At 40.5% G+C, this 21,284-nt stretch overlaps 1 protein-coding gene across 1 annotated transcript in view; it reads left to right on the top strand.

The window, feature by feature from the left end:
• The window catches only part of CNTNAP5 (contactin associated protein family member 5), a 485,513-nt gene that overhangs the window by 437,065 nt on the left and 27,164 nt on the right, over positions 1–21,284 (top strand). Inside the window, exons 20-21 of the mRNA XM_070729992.1 lie at positions 16,721–16,851; positions 18,130–18,217. Of these exons, the coding sequence (XP_070586093.1) occupies positions 16,721–16,851; positions 18,130–18,217 (219 nt within the window). The remainder of the gene's footprint in view (positions 1–16,720; positions 16,852–18,129; positions 18,218–21,284) is intronic.

Raw genomic sequence — 21,284 nt, 5'->3', positions numbered from 1 at the left:
CTTCTATTAAATAATAATAATAATAATAATAATAATAATAATAATAATTATTATTATTATTATTATTATTATTATTATTATTATTATTCTGAAAATGAAAGAATGAAAATAACCACTTTCCCCCCTGCTCCTTTGGCCTTGGTTACAACCTCAGCCTTCTTGCTTAGAGACCAGCTCTTTAATTATCTCTATGTCTCACGCAGTTAAAGCTGCAATTAATTTCTCATTTGCTTCCAATTTAACTTCTTGGTCTTTTAACTGCTTCTTGAACTTTCTGTATCTTTTCTCAGCCTTCTCAGAAAATTGCTAACATAGTGAATTTAACATAGAATAATTTCAAAGGTGTTTATTTCGTGAATGTTACAATGTTTGGTATCTGTGTATCTCAAATCATATCTAATGAGGTGGATTTTTTAAAAGATAATTTACTTTAATTTCTAAGTCTTGAAGCTTTACATTCTAATTCTATAACATCCTGTCCAGAAACTGGGAATGGGGGTTTTATGCAAGTTTGTGCTGTAAGAAGAGAAAAAGGAATGTGCTGTTTCAAAGCATCCTCTGAAGCTGTGTCTAGTGCCAGCTAGGTTTGTGGGACTCCCTCCTTCCTCCCTCCCTCCTTCCCTCCCTCCCTCCTTCCCTCCCTCCTTCCCTCCCTCCCTCCTTCCCTCCCTCCCTCCTTCCCTCCCTTCCTTCCCTTCCTTCCTTCCTTCCGAAGCAACCCTCCCCAAATAAAATATTACTCATAAGATAAGGTGTGCATACAATGTCAGCCTGATTGCGTCTGCGGAATCTTGCCCGTCTGCCCTGTTTAGGGTGACTTGCTCCCTTCTTAATCAGGGGGGAGTTGGGGAACCCTCGAAGGTAGTGCCGAGGCTTTTAATAAATTTTTCGCAACAAAATCGCTCAGATCCGGACTGACCTTGACTCCAATTGGAGTGCAGAGTTGACTGACAATGAGTCAGTCGAGGTGACAGGGGTCCTTCTTAGTCCATCTGTTTGAAGTGAGTTTGACCTGGTGACACCTGATGAAGTGGACAAGGCCATTGGAACTGTGAGTTCTGCCACCTGTTTGCTGGACCCGTGTCCCTCCTGGCTGGTCTCGGCCAGCAGGGAGGTGACACAGAGCTGGGTCCAGGAGATTACCAATGCTTCTCTGAGGGAGGGGTCCTTCCCAGCTCTGTACAAGGAGGCACTTGTGCGCCCCCACCTCAAGAAGCCTTCCCTGGACCCAGCCATATTTAATAACTATTATCCTGTCTCCAACCTTCCCTTTATGGGGAAGGTTGTTGAGAAGGCAGTGTCACTTTAGCTCCAGAGGTCCTTGGAAGAAGCCCTCGGTAGTCAGGATTCAGACTTGGCTACAGCACAGAAACTGCTTTGGTCGCGCTGATGGATGATCCCTGGCGGGCCCGGGACAGGGGTTTATCCTCTATCCTGGTGCTTCTTGACCTCTCAGTGGCTTTCGATACCATTGATAATGGTATCCTTCTGCGCTGATTGGAGGGGTTGGGAGTGGGAGGCACCATTTTACAGTGGTTCTCCTCCTACCTCTCTGGTCGGTTGCAGTCGGTGTTAGTGGGGAGGGGCAGAGGTCGACTCCTAGGTCCCTACATTGTGGGGTTTCTCAGGGGTCAGTTCTCTTCCCTCTGCTGTTTTATATTTACATGAAACCGCTGGGTGAGATCATCCAAGGGCATGGGGTGAGTTACTATCAGTACGCTGACGACACTCAGCTGTACATCTCCACCCCATGTCCACTCAGCAAAGCAGTGGAAGTAATGTGCCGGTGTCTGGAGGCTGTCAGGATCTGGATGGGTGCCAACAGGCTCAGACTCAATCCAGACAAGACAGAGTGGCTGTGAGTACTGCCTCCCAATTGTTTTTAATTGTAGCATTAATTGGATTTATATTATCGTTCTATTTTTTATGTATGCTGTGAGCTGCCCCAAGTCCTAGGAGAGGGGCGGCATACAAATACAATTAAATAAACAAACAAACAAATAAATGGCTCACCGAAAAACAAGGAAAATCAAGCTGATAACAAAGAACCTGCCTGAAACTCATTCCACATTCCTGCCCGATAGAGATAATGAAATAATGACCATATAGAAAGTGGAAGCCTGATGTTCACACAAGCAGAAAAAATATATCCCTAGAAAACCCATTATGGATATTTGGAAATTTCCTCATGACAAGATTTGGCAGCTAACAAAACACAGTAGTAGAATCAGAATAAGCAGCCCCACCATCAAGTCATGACACGGGATAAAAGTCATTTAGCCACAATGGGAATCACCCAAATCTTTTTAGAAACACAAAGTCCATACTGCACAAACCCCAAAACTTCAAAAATGCAGATCCATATAAGAATCCTTCATTTTATTCACTGATGAATGTCACTTCACTTCTGCAATTAAAAAACCTCCTTTTGAGCAGCTTCTGAAGGCTTTTCAATTTAAAGCAGGAATCCCCAAAGTTTGCAACTCCCAGAATTCCTCAGCCAGCCATGTGGCTCAGCTGATTTAAAGAATTTGTGTGGTTTTCTTTCCTTTGCCAAACAAGCTCTTGATTTCCCCCCCCCCTTCTAACACCTCTCTCTTTCTTTCTCCCTTTTCCCCCTCCATCCCCCATCTTTCTTTCTTTCAGGGGAACTGGCAGGGAAAAAAGGCTTTAAAAAGTTTTTTTTTAAATCAGGAAGTGATGACGTCAGGGTGGGTGGGTGGAACCACCCCTGTTCTCCAAACCAGCCAAACCAGTACTCACCCAAACTGGACCGAACTGGGAGGATTTAACCCCTGATAACTGCTGCTAAAGAGAACTTTCTATTTAATCATCATTTGAGTTCAGCTCTGGCTCCTGGCTTTATATCTGGCTAAAGAGGAACATTTATTAATTTGCAAGTTTGTTATTCAGCAAGCAGAATATTTGCGTGTGAAAATCTATGCTCAATCAAAGTCCATTCTGCTTAGTGAGGCTTCCTGCCACATTTGGGATAAATTGGAATGGGAGTATATTAGAGTAGGAAGGAAGTGATGAGAAAGGAAACTCGTGGTTAAGCACAGTTAAGTCTTATGCTGGCATTGGCTCTTAGTGCTGAGGATTGAAAAATCATTATGGATGAACTGTATTTATTATTATCAACAGCATGGACAAGTTGCTTAGGATATTTAGGAGGTGCTTCTAATGCTGACAACGGTAAGAGATTAAGTGTGAAGCTGTGAAAAATGGGCAAATCGAGAGCTCCCAAAATGTGCACCATACATTTTGAGCTTTTCTAATCTTAATACTTAGCATTTTGAATCCCTGAGTATGCAAGATGAATGTCAAGAGGCCACCTCTTAGCAAAAACCTCTGCGTAGTAGACATTTTAGAAGGCATGGGATATAAAGCTGAATTGATCGAGACTATTTTCCTACTTATGGCACTTTGGGTTAGTGCGAAGGGCCAGGATATGTACAGAAGATTCAAACTCAGCAGCCAAGAGACAGTAATTGGATTAGAGAAAGAGCAAGGAAAAAAGCAATTCAAGCAGTATGCAAGTAATCTACACATTGCATTTTGGTAGCCCCCATACGTCCACGTAGGCTGTTTGGGCTAAAACCCATTTAATAGCTATAGGCAGCAGAGGACAGTTGGAAAATGTCTCCCGTCTTATTAACAATAGGCAGCAGAGGGCAATTGGAATGAGCCTCTCTCCCTACTTTTTATATATGCATCCCAAGCAATATATTGCTTATGACAGGCCATTTGTCTTCATGATACTATCGTTTCTCAAGAGGCCTGCTTTGGCCTGTTGTCTGCGCACCTTGTTGAAAGCCCTATAAAGAACACATCCCTAGGGTCTTGTGCTTTGTGAAACTCACAATGTATTATTTTAAAGGAATGCTAAAGGGAAGGAAAGCAGGCAGGTTTTTAGTCCTCCTGATCATAGTCTTAACAGAAGTAATTGAAGCAAGCAATCTCGGTTATGCATCAGCTGAAATTCAGAACTCCCTGTCACAAACCTGTTTTGCAAAATAATTTGGGTGGCATATACATTTATTATTTTATTATTATTATTCAGATTTAAATAATTAAATGAAATCTTCCCTTAAATAATGGTTGCTAGTCTGTGATCATACAGATTATTACGAACAATAACAGATGAAGAATAATCCAGCATAAACCAATTTGGTGTAGTGATTAAGAAATCTGACTGGAAATTGGAAGATTTTGAGTTCCAGTTCTGTTTTAAGCACAAATCTACCAAGGTGAAATGGAGCCAGTTATTCTGTCTCATCCCTTGGAAGCAGGCAATGGTAAACCATTTTTTAAAAATCTTACTAAGAAAACTGCAAGGGTTATTGCAGGCAGTTGCAAAGAATTGGACACAATTGAACAAAAGAGGAAAAATAATCTTAATACTCTGGTACAAAAAAAGATCAAGGGATTAAAAAAGGGAGGGGAAGGTAAATGGAGAGTGGATGATAGATAAGAATATTTAGAAGATTTGGTCAAATCTTCAAATCTTTCTAGGTCCACATTTACTTTACAAACCCATTAGCATTTTTCTTTGTTTTAAGACCACATCCCCCATCTTTTTGGACTCCAGATACCAGTTCCATAGTGAGCAGCTTTTCCACAAGTCAGAGTCAATGTGGTTTCATACACTGTCAGGATGCCGCATATACACAGATGAGGCTTCGCTACACCCTCCAATAGAGGAAGCACTGAGAAGCTCTCTTGCAACATTTCTCCTGATCCAACAATTAGTTGATTTAGCTTCCAAAGGTTCAATAGGTTGGAGACAATTTCCAATCTCCCCCAATCCTGTTTCTAGGTTTGCTTAAGAGATTATTAACTTTTCATTAAGAGGAGTTGTTTACGGCAGTTGGTGGTAGGACTGTTCTGCTTGCCTATCTTGATTTGGAATGAAACACAACCCTCCCCTCCAGTATAGTTAGTTTCACTCCAAGCATTAGGTTGAGTAAGAATGACATCTGGGTGCAACAACAGCTTCAGTTACCAAAAGTGTCAGCCCCCATTAAGATTTTAATCTTGCTGCTACTCCTTTCTCAATGTGGTAACACTAGCACTGAAGATTCTTAAAGTTGATGCTCTTTTCTCTGTGATTTCCAAAGGACAGTACTGCAACAACATCAGGCTTATTCAGGTTACAAATTTGAAATAGTTGATCAAAATATAAAAATACAGAAATACAAAGAAAAATCAGAATAATGGGGGAAAGGGAAACAAAAAAGCATTGACTTCCTAGATAATAAGGAACAACCTCATTTTTTACCTTTAAAATATTAATATATAATAGCCATTCCTTTAACAACAAAACTGTCTAATCAGCCAAACCTAAAATCAGAGTTTCACTTTTTTCTCTTATCAAGCACAAAGTCCAGAATAATAATTAATAATAATAATAATTTATTATTTATCAATTCTACACAATCACACCACTCTCAGATGCTAAAGTCAGAAGGGTGGGGGAGAGAATTAATCCCCCCATGCTTGGTGGCATAAATGGGTCTTCAACATCTTGCAGAAGGCAAGAAGTGTGGGGCCAATTCGAAACTCTGGGAGGAGTTGATTCCAGAGGGCCGGGGCTGCCACAGAGAAAGCTCTTTCCCTAGATCCCACCAGATGACATTGTTTAGTCGACGGGACCCGGAGAAGGCCAACTCTGTGGGACATAATTGGCCGCTGGGATTCATCTGGCAGAAGGCGGTCCCTTAGGTATTCTGGTCCGATACCATGCTTTATAGGTCATTACCAACACTTTGAATTGTGACCAGAAACTAATCAGCAGCCAATGCAAGCCACAGAATGTTGACAAGACATGGGTGTATCTAGGAAGGCCCATGATTGCTCACGCAGCTGCATACTGTTTCTGAACACTTTTCAGAGGTAGCCCCATGTAGAGAAAATTGCAGTAGTCAAATGTCGAGGTGATGAGGGCATGAGTGATTGTGAGCAGAGACTTCCTGTCCAGATAGGGCCACAACTGGTGCACCAGATGAACCTGGGCAAATACCCTCCTCGCCACAGCTGAGAGATGATGTTCTAATGTTAGCTGTGGATCAAAGAGGACGCCCAAGTTGCAGACCCTCTCTGATGGGGTCAATAATTCCTCCCCCCGGGTAATGGATGGACAGATGGAATAGTCCTTGGGAGGCAAAACCCACAGCCACTCCATCTTGTCAGGGTTGAGTTTGAGCCTGTTGACACCCATCCAGACCCTAACAGCCTCCAGGCACATCACTTCCACTCCTTCACTGACTGGACATGGGGTGGAGATGTACAACTGGGTGTCATCAGCATACTGATCACACCTCACCCCATGCCCTTGGATGATCTCACCCAGCAGTTTCATGTAGATGTTAAGTAGTAGTGGGGAGAGGACCGATCCCTGAAGCACCCCACAAGGGAGAAACCTCGAGGTTGATTTCTGACCCCCCACTAACATTAACTGTGATCGGCCAGAGACGTAGGAGGAGAATCACTTCTTAACAGTGCCCCCCACTCCCAACCCCTCTAGCCATCACAGAAGGATACCATGGTCGATGATATTGAAAGCGGTTTCCAAATAGAAACAAAATTAATTGGATTATTTTCTTTAATCAAAGCAGTCAATTTTGCCATCTCTGCTAAATTCATCAACTTTTGCATTTATTTTTCCACTGCTGAAAATTATCATTCCATTTTTATGTATTGAGTATTCTTCCTGATGTTGGCATATATAGCATCAAAGTTCCATTTTTTAAACTTTTCTGTCCATTAAGCCCAGCAGCAGCAACAGGCTTACTGAATGCAGGTATTTTGATTCAGGGAGCCTCAAGAAATAATGTTTTCTAGTGTCCTAATGCCAGAGCGTGGTGGCATGTTCAGAATAGTACTCAAATCCTTGAAAAATGTACCGTAGGTTTCCAGAACTTCCACTTCCTACAGTTTTGGGGTTTCTAGCCCTGCAAGATTATTTTTAAACAATTAGAAAATTAAAGACTGGTCTTTCCATTCTGTTATTGCCAGTGAGAAACAGAAACAGGAAAATAAAACAGGCACAAAACTGGACTAATTCAAAGCCAATTTTAATTAAACAAGGACTTCTGAATGACCCATTTGTATTATAGGAAAACATAACTAGCACAGTTTTGCTTTCCGTACTCTCTCTACTTCAATGAGATTTGTGACTATAGCAAGCTCTCATCAGGAGAGTCCCAAGAAGGGCGGGCTAATTAAAGAACACTATTCCCAGCCATTTCTTCCATACATCAGGTTTCATAGGTATTCCAGGAACATAATTTAAACTGAGTGGCATTGATAATAGCGGACCACTTCCAGAAGGAGATGAACTGATGGTAATGATCCAAAGTTCTTCCTTCTATGTGCCTATTATCAATAAATCACTACAAAAGGCTTTCCATGCAAATGTTAACAACACATATGGAGTACATCATGTTATTAATTGCCTCACTAATTTGATCTTTCCTTCTTCATTCAACACCTTACCTAATTATTTTCTCCCCTTTATAATCACTCAAGCATGTGTGATGATGCAATGAGAAAGTGTGGTCACTCTTCTAATAAGCTATGAAAACACATGACTGTTGTGTAGTTAGGCTGAGATGGAATACTAAATGGTTTTCCTTTTACCGCAGCATGGGATGTGAAAAGACATGAAAATTCTAAGTACCCTGTGTTGACCTTGAAAAACAGTTCTATGGAAATATTTTTTTTGCAGGAAAGAATTGGCTAGTTATTTTTTTTAATGGATACATAATTTTTTGCATTAGACATAGAGAAAGCCTGTTGCATGTTTTTTGAAACTGAGAAATGTTTATGAGGATATATTTGACAGTTTCATAAGAAGTCAGACTCCAAGGGTAATTGATTCTACTATTCTGATATTTGGTGAATAATCAAATGCAACATATGGATGCTGTCAGGCATATCAAATGCCAACATTAGCTGATCAAGCTAGAAGAATCTGCCAAGTATGGGAATCATCTATTCTAAAATGAATTTTCATTCATTCATTGCTCAGGAAAATTGCCAAATAGTGATTGTTTTATTCCCATTCAGTGTATGTATGTATGCTTGCATGTATATATGTATGTGTTTACGGTTATCAAAGTAGTATGCCTTCTTACAAGACCATTGAAGTATGTAAGGAAAAGAATGATACACCATAAAGAAGGAATCTGCATTGATAGAGGATTGTAGCTGGCAGAAGAACGAATATGTACTCTATTCACATAATTTAAAGATGCTTGCATTATTTCATATATCTGTAAAGGAGCAACATTGAAGAAAAGATGATGTGCTTCCCATTCACCATGGTGGGCTTGTGTACTGGGAGTTGACATTCAGAAATATTGAGAGGACACCAAAGGTCCATTCTACTTACCTAATCTTACCCATCTCTTTTGTATGCTTTGAAATAATTGAGAAATTCAGCATTTATTTCATGGTCCAAAGGGAAGTGCAATTTATCTAGGATTCAGTGTCCCCGAACATATTAGGTCCTACCGTGTTTCCCCGATAGTAAGACCCCCCTGATTGTAAGACATGTGGGGGGTTTCAGGGGGGTCGGCTAATATAAGCCATACCCCGAAAGTAAGACATATGTCTTACTTTCGGGGAAACACAGTATGAAGAGACAGTAGAACCTCGCCATACGTCCCCCCCCGCCGCCGCCGTCCCCCCCGCCGCTGCCTGCAAGCGCTCTGCCAGGCGGCTCTCCCCGCTCCGCTCTTCGATATGCCGGAGAGCCGGAGAAGGGGGCGTCCGGACCCCACCCCACCCCCAGCAGAAGCCAAGGGGGGGGTTCCTTTCAAGCGGCGCTGGGCGAAAGAGGGCGGGCGGACAGCAGCAGAAGGCGAGAGGTGCCTCCTTCTCTGGCTCTCCGGCAGATCGAGCGCGCAAAGAGGCACCTCTCACCTTCCGCCGCTGCTGGCCACCCTCTTTCGCCCAGCGTCGCTTCGGAAGCTGCCGAACGCCGTCAGGGGGGCGCTTGGCGACCGCCACTTGGCGAGCGGAGAGGTGGTCGCCAAGCGCCCCCCTGACGCCGTTCGGCAGCTTCTGAAGCGACGCTGGGCGAAAGAGGGCCAGAGAAGAAGGCACCTCTCGCCTTCTGCTGCTGGCCGCCCGCCCTCTTTCGCCCAGCGCCGCTTGAAAGGACCCCCCCTTTCCACCCCTTGTCGCCCGACAAAGGAGAAACTTCTGCAAATCGTGCGCCATCTCCAGCGCTCTCTCCTGGTCGGGTTGTGTGAAAGAGGCCGGGGTTGGGGGAAGGGGAGAGGTAAGATGTGTTTGGGTTTTTTTGCAACGCCGCTCCATTGGGGAAAGAGGGAAGGTGGTTCGCTTGGAGTTGGGGCTGAACAGAAGCGCGTGGAGAAGCCCAACCTTGGGGTGGGGTGGGGGAGAAGGGAGAGCAAGGAGGGCCATTGTGCATTGCCAGGTGGTGGGGGTCTCCCCCAGTTCAAAAGGTGCCTTGGCTGGAAGAGTAGCTGGTTTCCAGGGCATAAACTGGCTCGCTTCCGGGGATGGTGCACATCCGCTCACTTGCAGGGAAACAGCTTTGGGGCTAAAGAGGCGCTCCGGGCGCAAGATTGTATCCCGAGTAGTAATTTCATTTACTGCTCCGATGTGCCTCGCTGCAGGCTTTCTGTCAACGAAATAACAGCAACATGTTCTCGGAAGCCACCGCCTCTTCCCCTGCCTCGCTGCCCCTTGTCTCGGGCGACAAGGGGTGGAAAGGGGGGGGTCCGGAGCTGCGCCCTCCTTCGCCCGCCTCCTTTCCAATGTAAGACATACCCCGAAAGTAAGACATAGTGGGGCTTTTGGGGGTAAAAAGAAAGTAAGACACTGCCTTACTATCGGGGAAACACGGTACTATCAACTAGACATAGATTATATTGTCCTATTAGTTCCAATAGGAGAGAAAATATGTAGCTCAGGTTTGAAATGTGGAGTCCTTGGTGCTCTTTGAGCTGTTTGCTTGAAGGTATTTCATTTCTAAACTATGTAATATTATCAATGCTAGTGAGTTTGGACTTTCTCCCTGTTTATATACAGTAATTTACCCTGGTGGTGTCGGTAGTATCATGTTGGAGCTAGACCGCAATCATCTATGTTGTGGTACGGCCCTCCATTGCTATCACATTATGATTTTTAATTATGACAAAATGGGACATTATTGAAGGAAATTAATGACATTAACTAGATTTTAATATAACATTGTCTCTGTTCAATTAAATAAAGCAGAGTTCATTTCAGGTGCACTCAATTTTCTTCCTGGCTCTATAATCACTTTTCATATAGTACAGTGATACCTCTATTTATGAACTTAATTCATTCCATGACAAGGTTCTTAAATAGAAAAGTTTGTAAGAAGAAGCAATTTTGCCCATAGGAATCAATGTAAAAGCAAATAATGTGTGCGATTGGGGGAACCACAGGGAGGGTGGAGGCCCTGTTTCTTCCCAGGAGATTCCTAGAGGCCCCACGGAGGCTTCTTCCAGCCTTTTGCAGTTATAGTTTCGGAGGCTCAAGTTTGTAAGTGCAAAATGGTTCTTGAGAAGAGGCAAAAAAAATTTTTTGAATACCCGGTTCTTATCTAGAAAAGTTTGTAAGTGGAGGTGTTCTTAGGTAGAGGTACCACTGTATCTTTAGTTGGCAGTTAAAGATTGTGAAAAAGCAAGAAAGACTTCTTCAAACAAATAAAATGTAGAAAAGATGGGAGATTATATTATATATTACACATTGCATGACCTTTTCATTAAAATCTTGCTACAGTTACAGAGAAATAAAATGCAAACACTTTATTGAAATTAAACTTTGCCAAGTACATCAGCAGCATTCATGGAGAGGTGGGACAAAGATAAAAAAATAAAAATAAAGCAGTGCTGCATCAATTCCACACAACTCCACCCTTTTGTAGTATGTGGTGGCACGGTATGTCTGCAAGAAATGTCTTGGATTTAGAGCAATACAGTGGAACCCCGACATAAGAGCTGCTCTACTTACGAGCAACTCGAGATAAGAGCTGGGAGGGGAGAGATATTTTTGTTCTACTTACAAGCCCAAATTCGAGATACGAGCGCCAAGGAGCTGTCTCCTGAAGCCGAACGCTAAATTCCGCGTTCGGCTTCAGGAGACAGCTGCGAAGCAGCGCGCGTGTTTTAAAAGGTTGCAGCCGGCCTGGGGGGCTCGGGGGGTGCTTGCAGCCGGCCTGGGGGGCTTGCCAGCACCCCCCCGAGCCCCCCAGGCCGGCTGCAACCTTTTAAAACACGCGCGCGGCTTCGCAGCTGTCTCCTGAAGCTGAACGCGGAAGTTAGCTCTTTTTCTTTCTCTCTTTTACCTTCCCTTCCTCTATTTCTTCTTTTCTTTCTCCTTCCCACCTTCTTCCCTCCCTCCCTCCCTTCACTCATTCCTCTCTTACTCTCCCCTTTCATAAGTTTCCTTGCTTCCTTCCTCTGTTCCTGTCCCTTCCCTCTTTCCTTCCTTCCTTCCCACCCTCCATCCATTCATTCACCCATTCCTCTCTTGATCGCTTAAAGCCGGTCCCTGGTGCAAAAAGGGTTGGGGACCTCTGTCCTACAGGATTGGGTGGCAGAGAAGTTGAACATATGTAAATTTAAAAGTTTAAGAAAGTTTACAAGTTAAGTGAAAGAAACTTCATTATTCATTTATATGTACATGTACATTTCTTCATTAAAAACATGTCTTTCTGCATAATTTAGACTAACTTTGTGAGTTTTTTGAGGGCTGGAACCAATTAAAATTATTTACATTAATTCCTATGGGGAAAAGTCGTTCGAGATAAGAGCTGCTCGACTTAAGAGCCCAGGTCCGGAACGAATTAAACTCGTATCTCGAGGTACCACTGTATGGTTTTCATTATTTTGACAAAAGGGAAATGCACAGCTCTGATATTAGAGCAACAACATATTAGAGTCTTTAGAGAAGGGCGGCATAGAAATCTAATTAATAATAATAATAATAATAATAATAATAATAATAATAATAATTCACCCCAGGTGCAGCCATAAAAACACTATAGTAAGATGTAAAACAAATCCCTTCGCAATTCCAGGAAAGGGTTTAAGAAGTGCAGATGTAACCAATCTCAATCAAACCACTTTGTTAGCAACCCAGAGGATAAGGATTAAAGTGCTAGAGTCCCTCTATTAGGGATATGAGAAATTTCAAAATTTGATAAAAAATAACAAGCAAGCAAACAAATAAAGACTGACTAGGTGGATGGATGGATGGATGGAGATAGAAGATAGATGGATGGATAGATAGATAGATAGATAGATGGATGGATGGATGGATGGATGGATGGATGGACGGAGGGACGGAGGGACAGACGGACAGACAGATAGACAGACAGATAGATATTTACAGCTGGAGTACAAATACAAAAAAGTTCTGCATTAAATAACAATAAGCACAAATATATTGTATCCACATATAGATACACCCACACACATACACACTCTCTCTGTGTGTGTGTTTGTGTGTGTATGTGTGTGTGTGTGTACTATTTATGTATCAATCCAGTATTTAGGAGAAGAAATAAATACTAGGAGACAATGCATTCGGCTAGAAATATGAGCATGCCAATATACAATTATGTATGCATAAGATCAATGTGCACAAATACATGTGAGAGGGAGAGACTGTTGGTGCTAGGACTTTGTTCTTGATTGTTTTTGTGTGACCTACCTCCTCCTTTGATTGTAAAGAGGATTGAGCAAATTTAGAGATAATAGGATAGAGAAACGGAGTGAAAGAGAAATTAACAGATTTGCTCATTCATATTCAGTTATTCTATGAACAGCTGTTAGTTTGCTTTTGGTACAAAACTCAAACAAAGATGAAACATTACACAATAGAGATTTAGAATTCACACCTTTGAAAACATTTTCTGCCTTTTGCATGAAGCTGTGGGCAAAATATTTACCTTTCCTTTGATTAAATATGCAACAGCCGGATGAAACAGCTTTGCAGGTTATATTCATCTGCCAGTTGACCAACTCTAGGTAGGAAATCTTGAAGTACACTTATTGATTTCATATTTAATTGGAAAAGCTGCAAAATAAACTGGTAATTATTCTTAGAAGCCATTTGACTAATAACTTGGCAGCAATACATATTTCATGTATTGTAATATGCTGAAAGATATGGTGCCAAAGGCAGGTTGACAAACCAACTGATGACTGGAACAAAAACTCCCAAAGCCATAATTGGAAGATTGCTTTAATTATATTATGCGATATAAATGATCTCAAAATTAAAATAAATTATATGCATTTTCTTATTAGAGGAATAATGTCTTATACAACTCTAGTCAGTTAGAACATCAATTCATGAATACACAAAACAAAGACATTTGGTGCAGTATTTGTTACTTGTTCTGTAATAACCAGTTAATAAAACAATTACCCTTTGCAAAGAATATTATGAGAGAATAGATAATATATGAAAAGATGTAAGGAGATTATTGATTGTGATAACTGTGATTGTAATTTTGTATTTTACATTGGATCCCCAGGGTCAATTTTGTTCTAGGTGAATTTCCTTATTGTAGCTTAGAATTGTGCTGAACATAGGTTTAAAATCATTTTGATGAAAGAATTTGAGCTTTTCTTTCAACATAACTTTCTAAGAAGAATAGAATAGAATTTTATTGGCCAAGTGTGATTGGACACACAAGGAATTTGTCTTGGTGCACATGCTCTCAGTATACATAAAAGAAAATATAAATTTGTCAAAAATCATAAGGTACAACACTTAATGATAGTCCAGGTACAAATAAGCAGTCAAATCATATTGGAACTGGTCAATATAAATGGTAAGGATACAAGCAACAAAGTTACAGTCATACAGTCATTAGTGGGAGGTGATGGGTGATGGGAATAATGACAATATTAATAGTAGTGCAGACTTAGTAAATAGTTTGATGGTGGCGAGGGAATTATTTGTTTAGCAGAGTGATGGTGTTTGGGGAAAAAACTGTTTTTGTGTCTTGTTGTTCTAGTGTGCAGTGCTTATCCCAGGAGGGTTGTGTTTTCATTCTGTTTGTTTTTGTTATGTTTTGTTTTGAAAAGACAGCTAGGGAAGGTCTGGGATTGGCAACCTTAAACACTCAAAGAGCCAAAAAGATCTAACCAGAAGCCCCACATTCAATTCTGGAGCCGACAGGAAGTCCAATTCCCCTATCATAGGGTCTTGCCCTAGTGCAGCATCTTTTTTCCTCTGCCAATCCAGAAGTCTGGTTCCCTCACAATGAGTGCCTTCCTAGTGTGGCATCCTTTTTCGTCTACCTGTCCCTCTCGTCTACCTACCTCTCTCAATTGTGGAGCTGATCGGCTACAGGGAGCCACAGCAGAGGGATGAAAGGGCCACATGTGGCTCCAGAGCCACGGGTTGCTGACTCCTGGGGTTTAGAGTATAACAAAAAACAACACAATAGCAATGGCATCTCTTGCCTTCTCTAAAGGAAGCACAAAAATATCACCAACAGACAGAGAGGATAAAATATTGAGCCCCCTGAGAATAACCAGAGAAGCAGAAATTTGTTTCGCAGTGCAGTAAAGCCTTTGAGAAACTCTGAATCACATTTCGGTACATTTTCAAACAGCATTTTTTAAAAGGAGTCAGCTGTTTCATGAGTCAATTTCACTATCAATCAAGTACAATCCTTTACATATTTATTCAAAGGAAACCCCTACTACCTTTTTTTTTTTTTTTTTTAAAGAAGCTTAGTAAGGAAATTGTGTATAGGCAAATTGGTGGAGGCTATATTTAATGAGTTATCCCCCCCCCTTCCTTGCTTATATGTTTACTTGCTTTTAGTACCAGAGTTAGTATAATTAAAAGATATTTTAGGTTAAGAGCACATGTTTTTTCCCCGACTATTTGCTTTTTAAAAAAACATTACTAATTAGAAAACAAAATATTCCTTTCAATAATGTAATAATTTATTTATTTAACTTTATTAAAAATTACTTTAATTTAAAGTTGTTTGGTCTCATAATTTGTAACTCTCTTAGTTGTAGGTATATGGAAGTTTTGATCAGTGTTAGGCACAATTTTTCTTAACAGCTGTATAATTAGGGTTTGCATAATTATACTTTAATAAACTATAATTTTATATTGCAATCTTGGAGTTTATAAATGGTCCCCATAAATGATATTTCAGAGGTTTTATGGAATTCTATATCTTATTTTTATTCTGATTGTTATGGTTTATCATTAACAAATGAATTGATCCTTCAATGGTATGAATATATTTTTCAATGTGTTCAGATAATTAAAGCAGATATTAAAACAGACAAAAGGAAGCTGTGATGCTCCTTCCATATACCAGGGTGACTCGACAAAAAATCACACATAACCTTCCCTGGTACAAGCTGATACAGGAGACGAACCTGTAGCCTAGAGGCTAAGGCCACTGCCTTACAGGGCAGAGCCCCAGGTTCAAATCCCAGTAAGGGTGTGGCTACCTGATGAAGGCAAATAAGCCTGAAATAGATCTATAGTAGTCTCCCTTCCTTTTCAGTATCGGCAAAAATATGTTAAATTCGTGTGTGTGTGTGTGTGTGTGTGTGTGTGTGATGACTGAAACATTACACTTTTTAATTTCCTTACATTCACTTTTGAACTGATATAATTATAAGGATCAAACTTTTCAGAATAAGCTTTCTGTGATTTTTAAAGTACAAACATGAAGATGAGGCATGATGCAGTCTCTATAACTTTATCAAAGCTGTGATAAAACAATGACTTTTTTACACTGGATTCCAGATTCTTACAATTACAGATTACAGTCAACCTATTTGAGATACATTCAGTTATATTTGGTGGGCTGCTGGTTTTCTGCTGCTGATCTGTTATAGTATCATCATATGCTGGTGGTTTCATTACTACTTTACAAGTAGGAAATTGCCTGTTCTTTTTCTTAAAGAAAAATATATATAAAGAAGCTATACATCATCTACATGCCTTCTAAGGTATCATTATTTTATCCCCAAATTTCTGTGTTTATGTATGAGTCAAATTGCTTTAGTGCATGTAAACAGCTAGAGCAACCTACAGTGTATAATATTCAGAATCAATTCTTCCTTTCTTTTGACAGAAATGGTATGGTTCACTTCTTAAAATAAAAAAAAAATCATTTGAAAAAAATAAGTCACACAAAAGCTTTTCCAATTGGAGAGTACACAGCATTGTTAATTGTTCAGAAAGCAACTTTTTCTTTTCTTTTAGTGGCTTCAGTTATAGGAACTTTTAGATGATATCTGCCGTTTATAATACAACTTACTCGAATTATCAACATCACTTTTTCCTTAATGTTTAGTCTCATTGGCAAACACTTGGAAAGGTCCAAGATTGAGAAAAAAGGGAAGCTGAGATACAACAATTATTATCTCTTCTCGATTTTTACCTCTCACACGAATAGGATAAATGCTTTATGATTCTTTCTGTTAAGGACAAAATACAGAGAAGTTTTGCCAGTTGATTTCAAGACTCACAGATCTATGATTTAATGGACCGGATGTGTACTTTACTTCTTGAGTTGAAATTGATAATCTCCCCCCACCCCACCCCCGATCTCACTGAGGTTTCTTCTGCTTAGATTTACTTCCTCTTTCTTCACAGCAATTTATTGGTACAGGAGTGGGTGCTTTGTATTATCAAAAATCTTTCTTTTTCTTTTAAGGAAGCTTGCAAGTCCGATACAGGCTGAGTAAAGACAAATCTCTTATTTTCACAATTGATTCTGGAAACTTTGCTAACAGAGAACTACACAGTGTGAAGATAACTAGAGATGGAAGAGAGCTTACTATTCAGGTAACTAATATACCTTTTTTTTGTGGCGCACACCTTCCTGAACCCTTTACTATCCTTAGTAATCAAATGAAAAAAATAAATTTGATACCTGTCCTGAAAATAGCAATAGCGCTTAGACTTATACACAGCTTCACAGTGCTTTACAGCCCTCTCTAAGCAGCTTACAGAGTCAGCATATTGCCCACAACAATCTGGATGAAAGGATGGAAGGCTGAGTTAACCTTGAGCCTGGTGAGATTTGAACTGGTGAACTACAGCCAGCAGTCAGCAGAAGCAGCTTGCAGTACTGCACTCTAACCACTGCACCATCATGCCCATATTTTTTAGAGTTGCTGTTAGGTCTTGTAAGTAGCTACAGCAATGACTTGGTCAGATAAGTGCCTTACCAAGCCAAGCGAGAGTTTTGTCTTCTGGCTACAGCAACTACATTAATATTGGAAATAATGAGTTCAAGAACAGAAAGAAGGAGGATCCAGAGTTTTAATTGTTGATGCCATATTGTTTGGGCCATTGCCCATGCTTCTACTCCATACAAAAGAATTAGTAAATCATAACAGCATATAATCAGCTGAAAAATCCCAAATTTATTTATTTTTCAAAAAACTAGTCTCCTTTGTTCCTTATCATCATTCTTTGGTGCCATGTCATTCACTTTATGGCACTCCTGGAATTTTCTTTCTCTAGAAGAGAATACAGTTCAGTAGGTTTGCACTGATGACTTCAAAATGAATTTCCCAAAATAATATCATTCTGTTTGTTGTGCTAATTACAATATAAGGCATTATTTGGTCAGAAGCCTGATTGTGAATGATTCTAATGATTCTGTGCTTTGACACATAAAAATTGAAAGATCAATGAATTCTAAACACCTGTTGATTTGCAGTCCTCTATTTCTCAAATGCTTTTGTGTATGACTTGGAACAGGAATATACATAATTATAAGAAACTAAAAACAGAATCAGCATCCAGCTGATTAAGAATCCAAGCTAAATTGAGTCCTATGGAAACAAATTGGGTAGCTTCCCAACATTGTCTGACCTGCACAGATATTGGAATGAAAAGTTGACAGCTACAAGCTTGGGGAATTATTGAGCTGCTCTCAAAATCTCATTGTTGTGCAAACATGGAGAAGAATTCCCTGACAGGAGCCTCGTGTTGGAATGAAATATAAATGTATGTGTGTGGGGGGGGGGGGGAATTGCACACCAACAAAAGAGTACAGCATTCACTTTCTTATGAAAGTATTGTTAATACCATGCATTTTTGTTTCCCTTCTAGATTGACCAGGTTCTCAAAGTCAAGCACAACTTTTCATCTGAGATTGAATTCAGAGCCATCAAATCACTGACCTTAGGGAAAGTGACTGGTAGGCATATGTGATATCTTTCTGACTTGTAGATAATTATTTTATGGTCGACCGTGCAATGCATTGTTTGTATACATGTTGGCACACTTTTATTTTCAATATGTTGCTTACAACTCTGCTATGTCTAAACAGTGTTAATAAGAAATTCTTTGCAAGAGGTGATGCATCTTTTTTTAATTTGGCATAAATGTTGATGCTGACTACAAGATATTTTTTTATGTGCAAGAAGATTACAAAAGAAAAATGTTGAGTTATGAAGGCTATTGAGCTTCTGAACAGTTCAATAGCTGATTGTCACAGGCTTCTAAAATAGAATCAGGCAGTAAAACAGATAATACTTTAGGGATTCTTTTTAGTGTTCCATGTTTACTATGTGGCAAAATAGAAGTAATATAACAACAGCAAAGAGAATGAAGTCTTTTAACCCTGCTGTTCTGTTCGAAAAAACTTCCTAATGTTATGTTCGGGTCACATACGACCCGGACCAAAAACTCTTCATTTGAAGTGCTTATGTTTGGTCAATTTGAAAACTTTTTTCACTTGGAAAGTAGTCTGAACATTTCTGCACACAATGATATGAAAATTGAAATGAAAAAAGTAAATCTTATTGGTTTATTTTGCGGATATATTGCATGCCCCCCCGTTTTTGTGAATTTTTTCAATTTATGGATAGTTTTGCTTGCAAAATCCATTCTATTTTATTAAAGTTGGTGTGGGATTGGTAGCTTGAACATTTCTGAACATAATGATATGAAAATTGAACTGGAAAAATTGATGCATATTGGTTTATTTTGTTGATGAAATGCATGCCCCTCCGTTTTTTTGAAATAGTCTTCACTTTATGGAAAGTTTTGCTAGCAAAATCCATTCTATTTTACTAAAGTTGGTGTGGGATTGGTAGCTTGAACATTTCTGAACATAATGATATGAAAATTGAACTGGAAAAATTGAAAAAATTGAACTGGAAAAATTGACAAAAAATCACAAAAACGGGGGGGGCATGCATTATATCCACGAAATAAACCAATAAGATTTACTTTTTTCATTTCAATTTTCATATCATTGTGTGCAGAAATGTTCAAACCTGTTTCCAGGTGAAAAAAGCTTTCAAAAAGACCAAATATAAGTACCTAAAATGATCAATTTGCAGTCCGGGTCAAATAGACCCGGGAACATAACATTAGGGAGGTGTTTTTTTTTCAGCAAGAAAGAAACCCCCCACCCCCCAAAAAAAATTCTCATAGAGAGAACCCCTGAAATGATGAAAACTCATGGAATTTCAAATTTCAGATATGCAGGGAAAATGTTTTACAGGGACTCAAACTTGGTTTCGGGTCACATACGACCCGAACAGAAAAGCAGGGTTAAGCAGTTACAGTACAGACGCATGCAGATTCACTTAAAATTGGATTTGCACATGGTTGCAATTTAAGAGGTAAAGCATTGTTACATGTGGTAAGTAAGCCACATCGCCAAGAGTGAAGGGGGGTGTTACTGCAGTTGTTCTAAGATCATTGCAATCATTAACAGCACCCGCCTGGAGATGACTATTACGTGTGTCTGTTTAATTGGGCCACAATGACAGTCTGAACTATCCATAAGCACGTGGATTCTATCTCAGGGCTTCAGAGGTTTTGATCTTGGAACCAGGGATGGGCAGGACCTGGAATGGGGAGGAATGCTGTTCTGTTGGCGGCAATGGAGTGCGTAGCCTTGCTCCATTGCCACCAGGCATGCATGCGTCATGCACATGCAACCGGAGCAATTCTGGCAGCAAAAATTACCAATTTTTTGTTTCTATGCATGTGGGCAGTGGGGGAAGCCGGTGTCAGAGGCACGCGGGGAGCAAACGGCGACAAGAGTGGCAAAAGGCGGTGGGTGGTAGCGTGGCAGAGCGGGCAATGGGGGGGAGTGGCACGAGAGGTGCACAGCGGGAGAACAGCGGCAAGCGTGGCAAAAGGTGGTGGGCAGCGGCATGGCAGAGCAGTCGATGGGGGGAGCCAGTGTGAGAGGGGGGCAAATGGTGGCGAGCAGGGCGAATGGCGGCGGGAAGCAGTGAGCAGTCACTTACATTATTTTTGTCTATTTCTGAGGTTTTTTGCTTCTGTGCATGCGCAGAAGCGAAAAATCCCAGAAATCTCACACGCATGCATCCTCGTGTGAGACTCAGCTTCTGCACATGCACAGAAGCTGAATTCTGCATGGGTGCACATGCGCACGGCCCATTCCAGTAGGGCTGGGAATGGTGGCCCGCCCCTGCTTGGAATGCATGAATTCTCACATTCTGGGGGTGGATTGCAGAGTGACTTGTGAGATCATGACAACCATGACAACCATTTTACAGGTAATAGTGGCTGTAATACACATGGATGGGTACATGCCTGATTTACCCAGAGTAAATGAGGTGTGAGCTGAAACTTGAGAACATTATTATTTGTCTTTCTCTTGCATATTATCAATGAGCTATTAGAATGATAGCCTGGTTGACCTCTAAAATACCAGAACTAAGAACCTTTGGACTGAGATAATTTACAAATCTTCTTCCTCAGCTTCCATCCCTCAGAATTCACATTAACTTTATTCAGCATTTTTTCTTTGCATGCATAGGTAAAGAAAAATGGTGGCTGGGCTGATGAGAATATATGAAGGGAGGACTGCATAAAAAGTCCTGCCATTTGGAAAAGTGAGGAAAATTCAATCCCTGAATGCCCCATGACTGAAATGAAATTCTTACCACTTCCTCAAAATCCTCATAATTTTTCTCTCTCCTTGACACTTATTCCAGGAAAATGAGTCTATGATTACAGTGTACAGTGGTACCTCTACTTATGAACTTAATTCATTCTGTGACCAGGTTCTTAAATAGAAAGGTTTGTTAGAAGAAACAATTTTTCCCATAGGAATAAGATTTTTTTGTCTCTTCTCAAGAAGATTTTTTTGTCTCTTCTCAAGAAGAACCATTTTCCACTTACAAACCCAAGCCTCCGAAACTGTAACCAGAAAAGGCAGGGAAAAGCCTCTGTGCGGCCTCTCTAGGAATCTCCTGGGAGGAAACAGGGCTAGAAAG

The sequence above is a fragment of the Erythrolamprus reginae genome, chromosome 1 (genome assembly GCF_031021105.1).
Source record: "Erythrolamprus reginae isolate rEryReg1 chromosome 1, rEryReg1.hap1, whole genome shotgun sequence".
Taxonomy (NCBI): domain Eukaryota; kingdom Metazoa; phylum Chordata; class Lepidosauria; order Squamata; family Dipsadidae; genus Erythrolamprus; species Erythrolamprus reginae.
The sequence above is the reverse complement of the archived record's forward strand: the minus strand, read 5'-3'. Positions and strand labels throughout refer to the sequence as shown.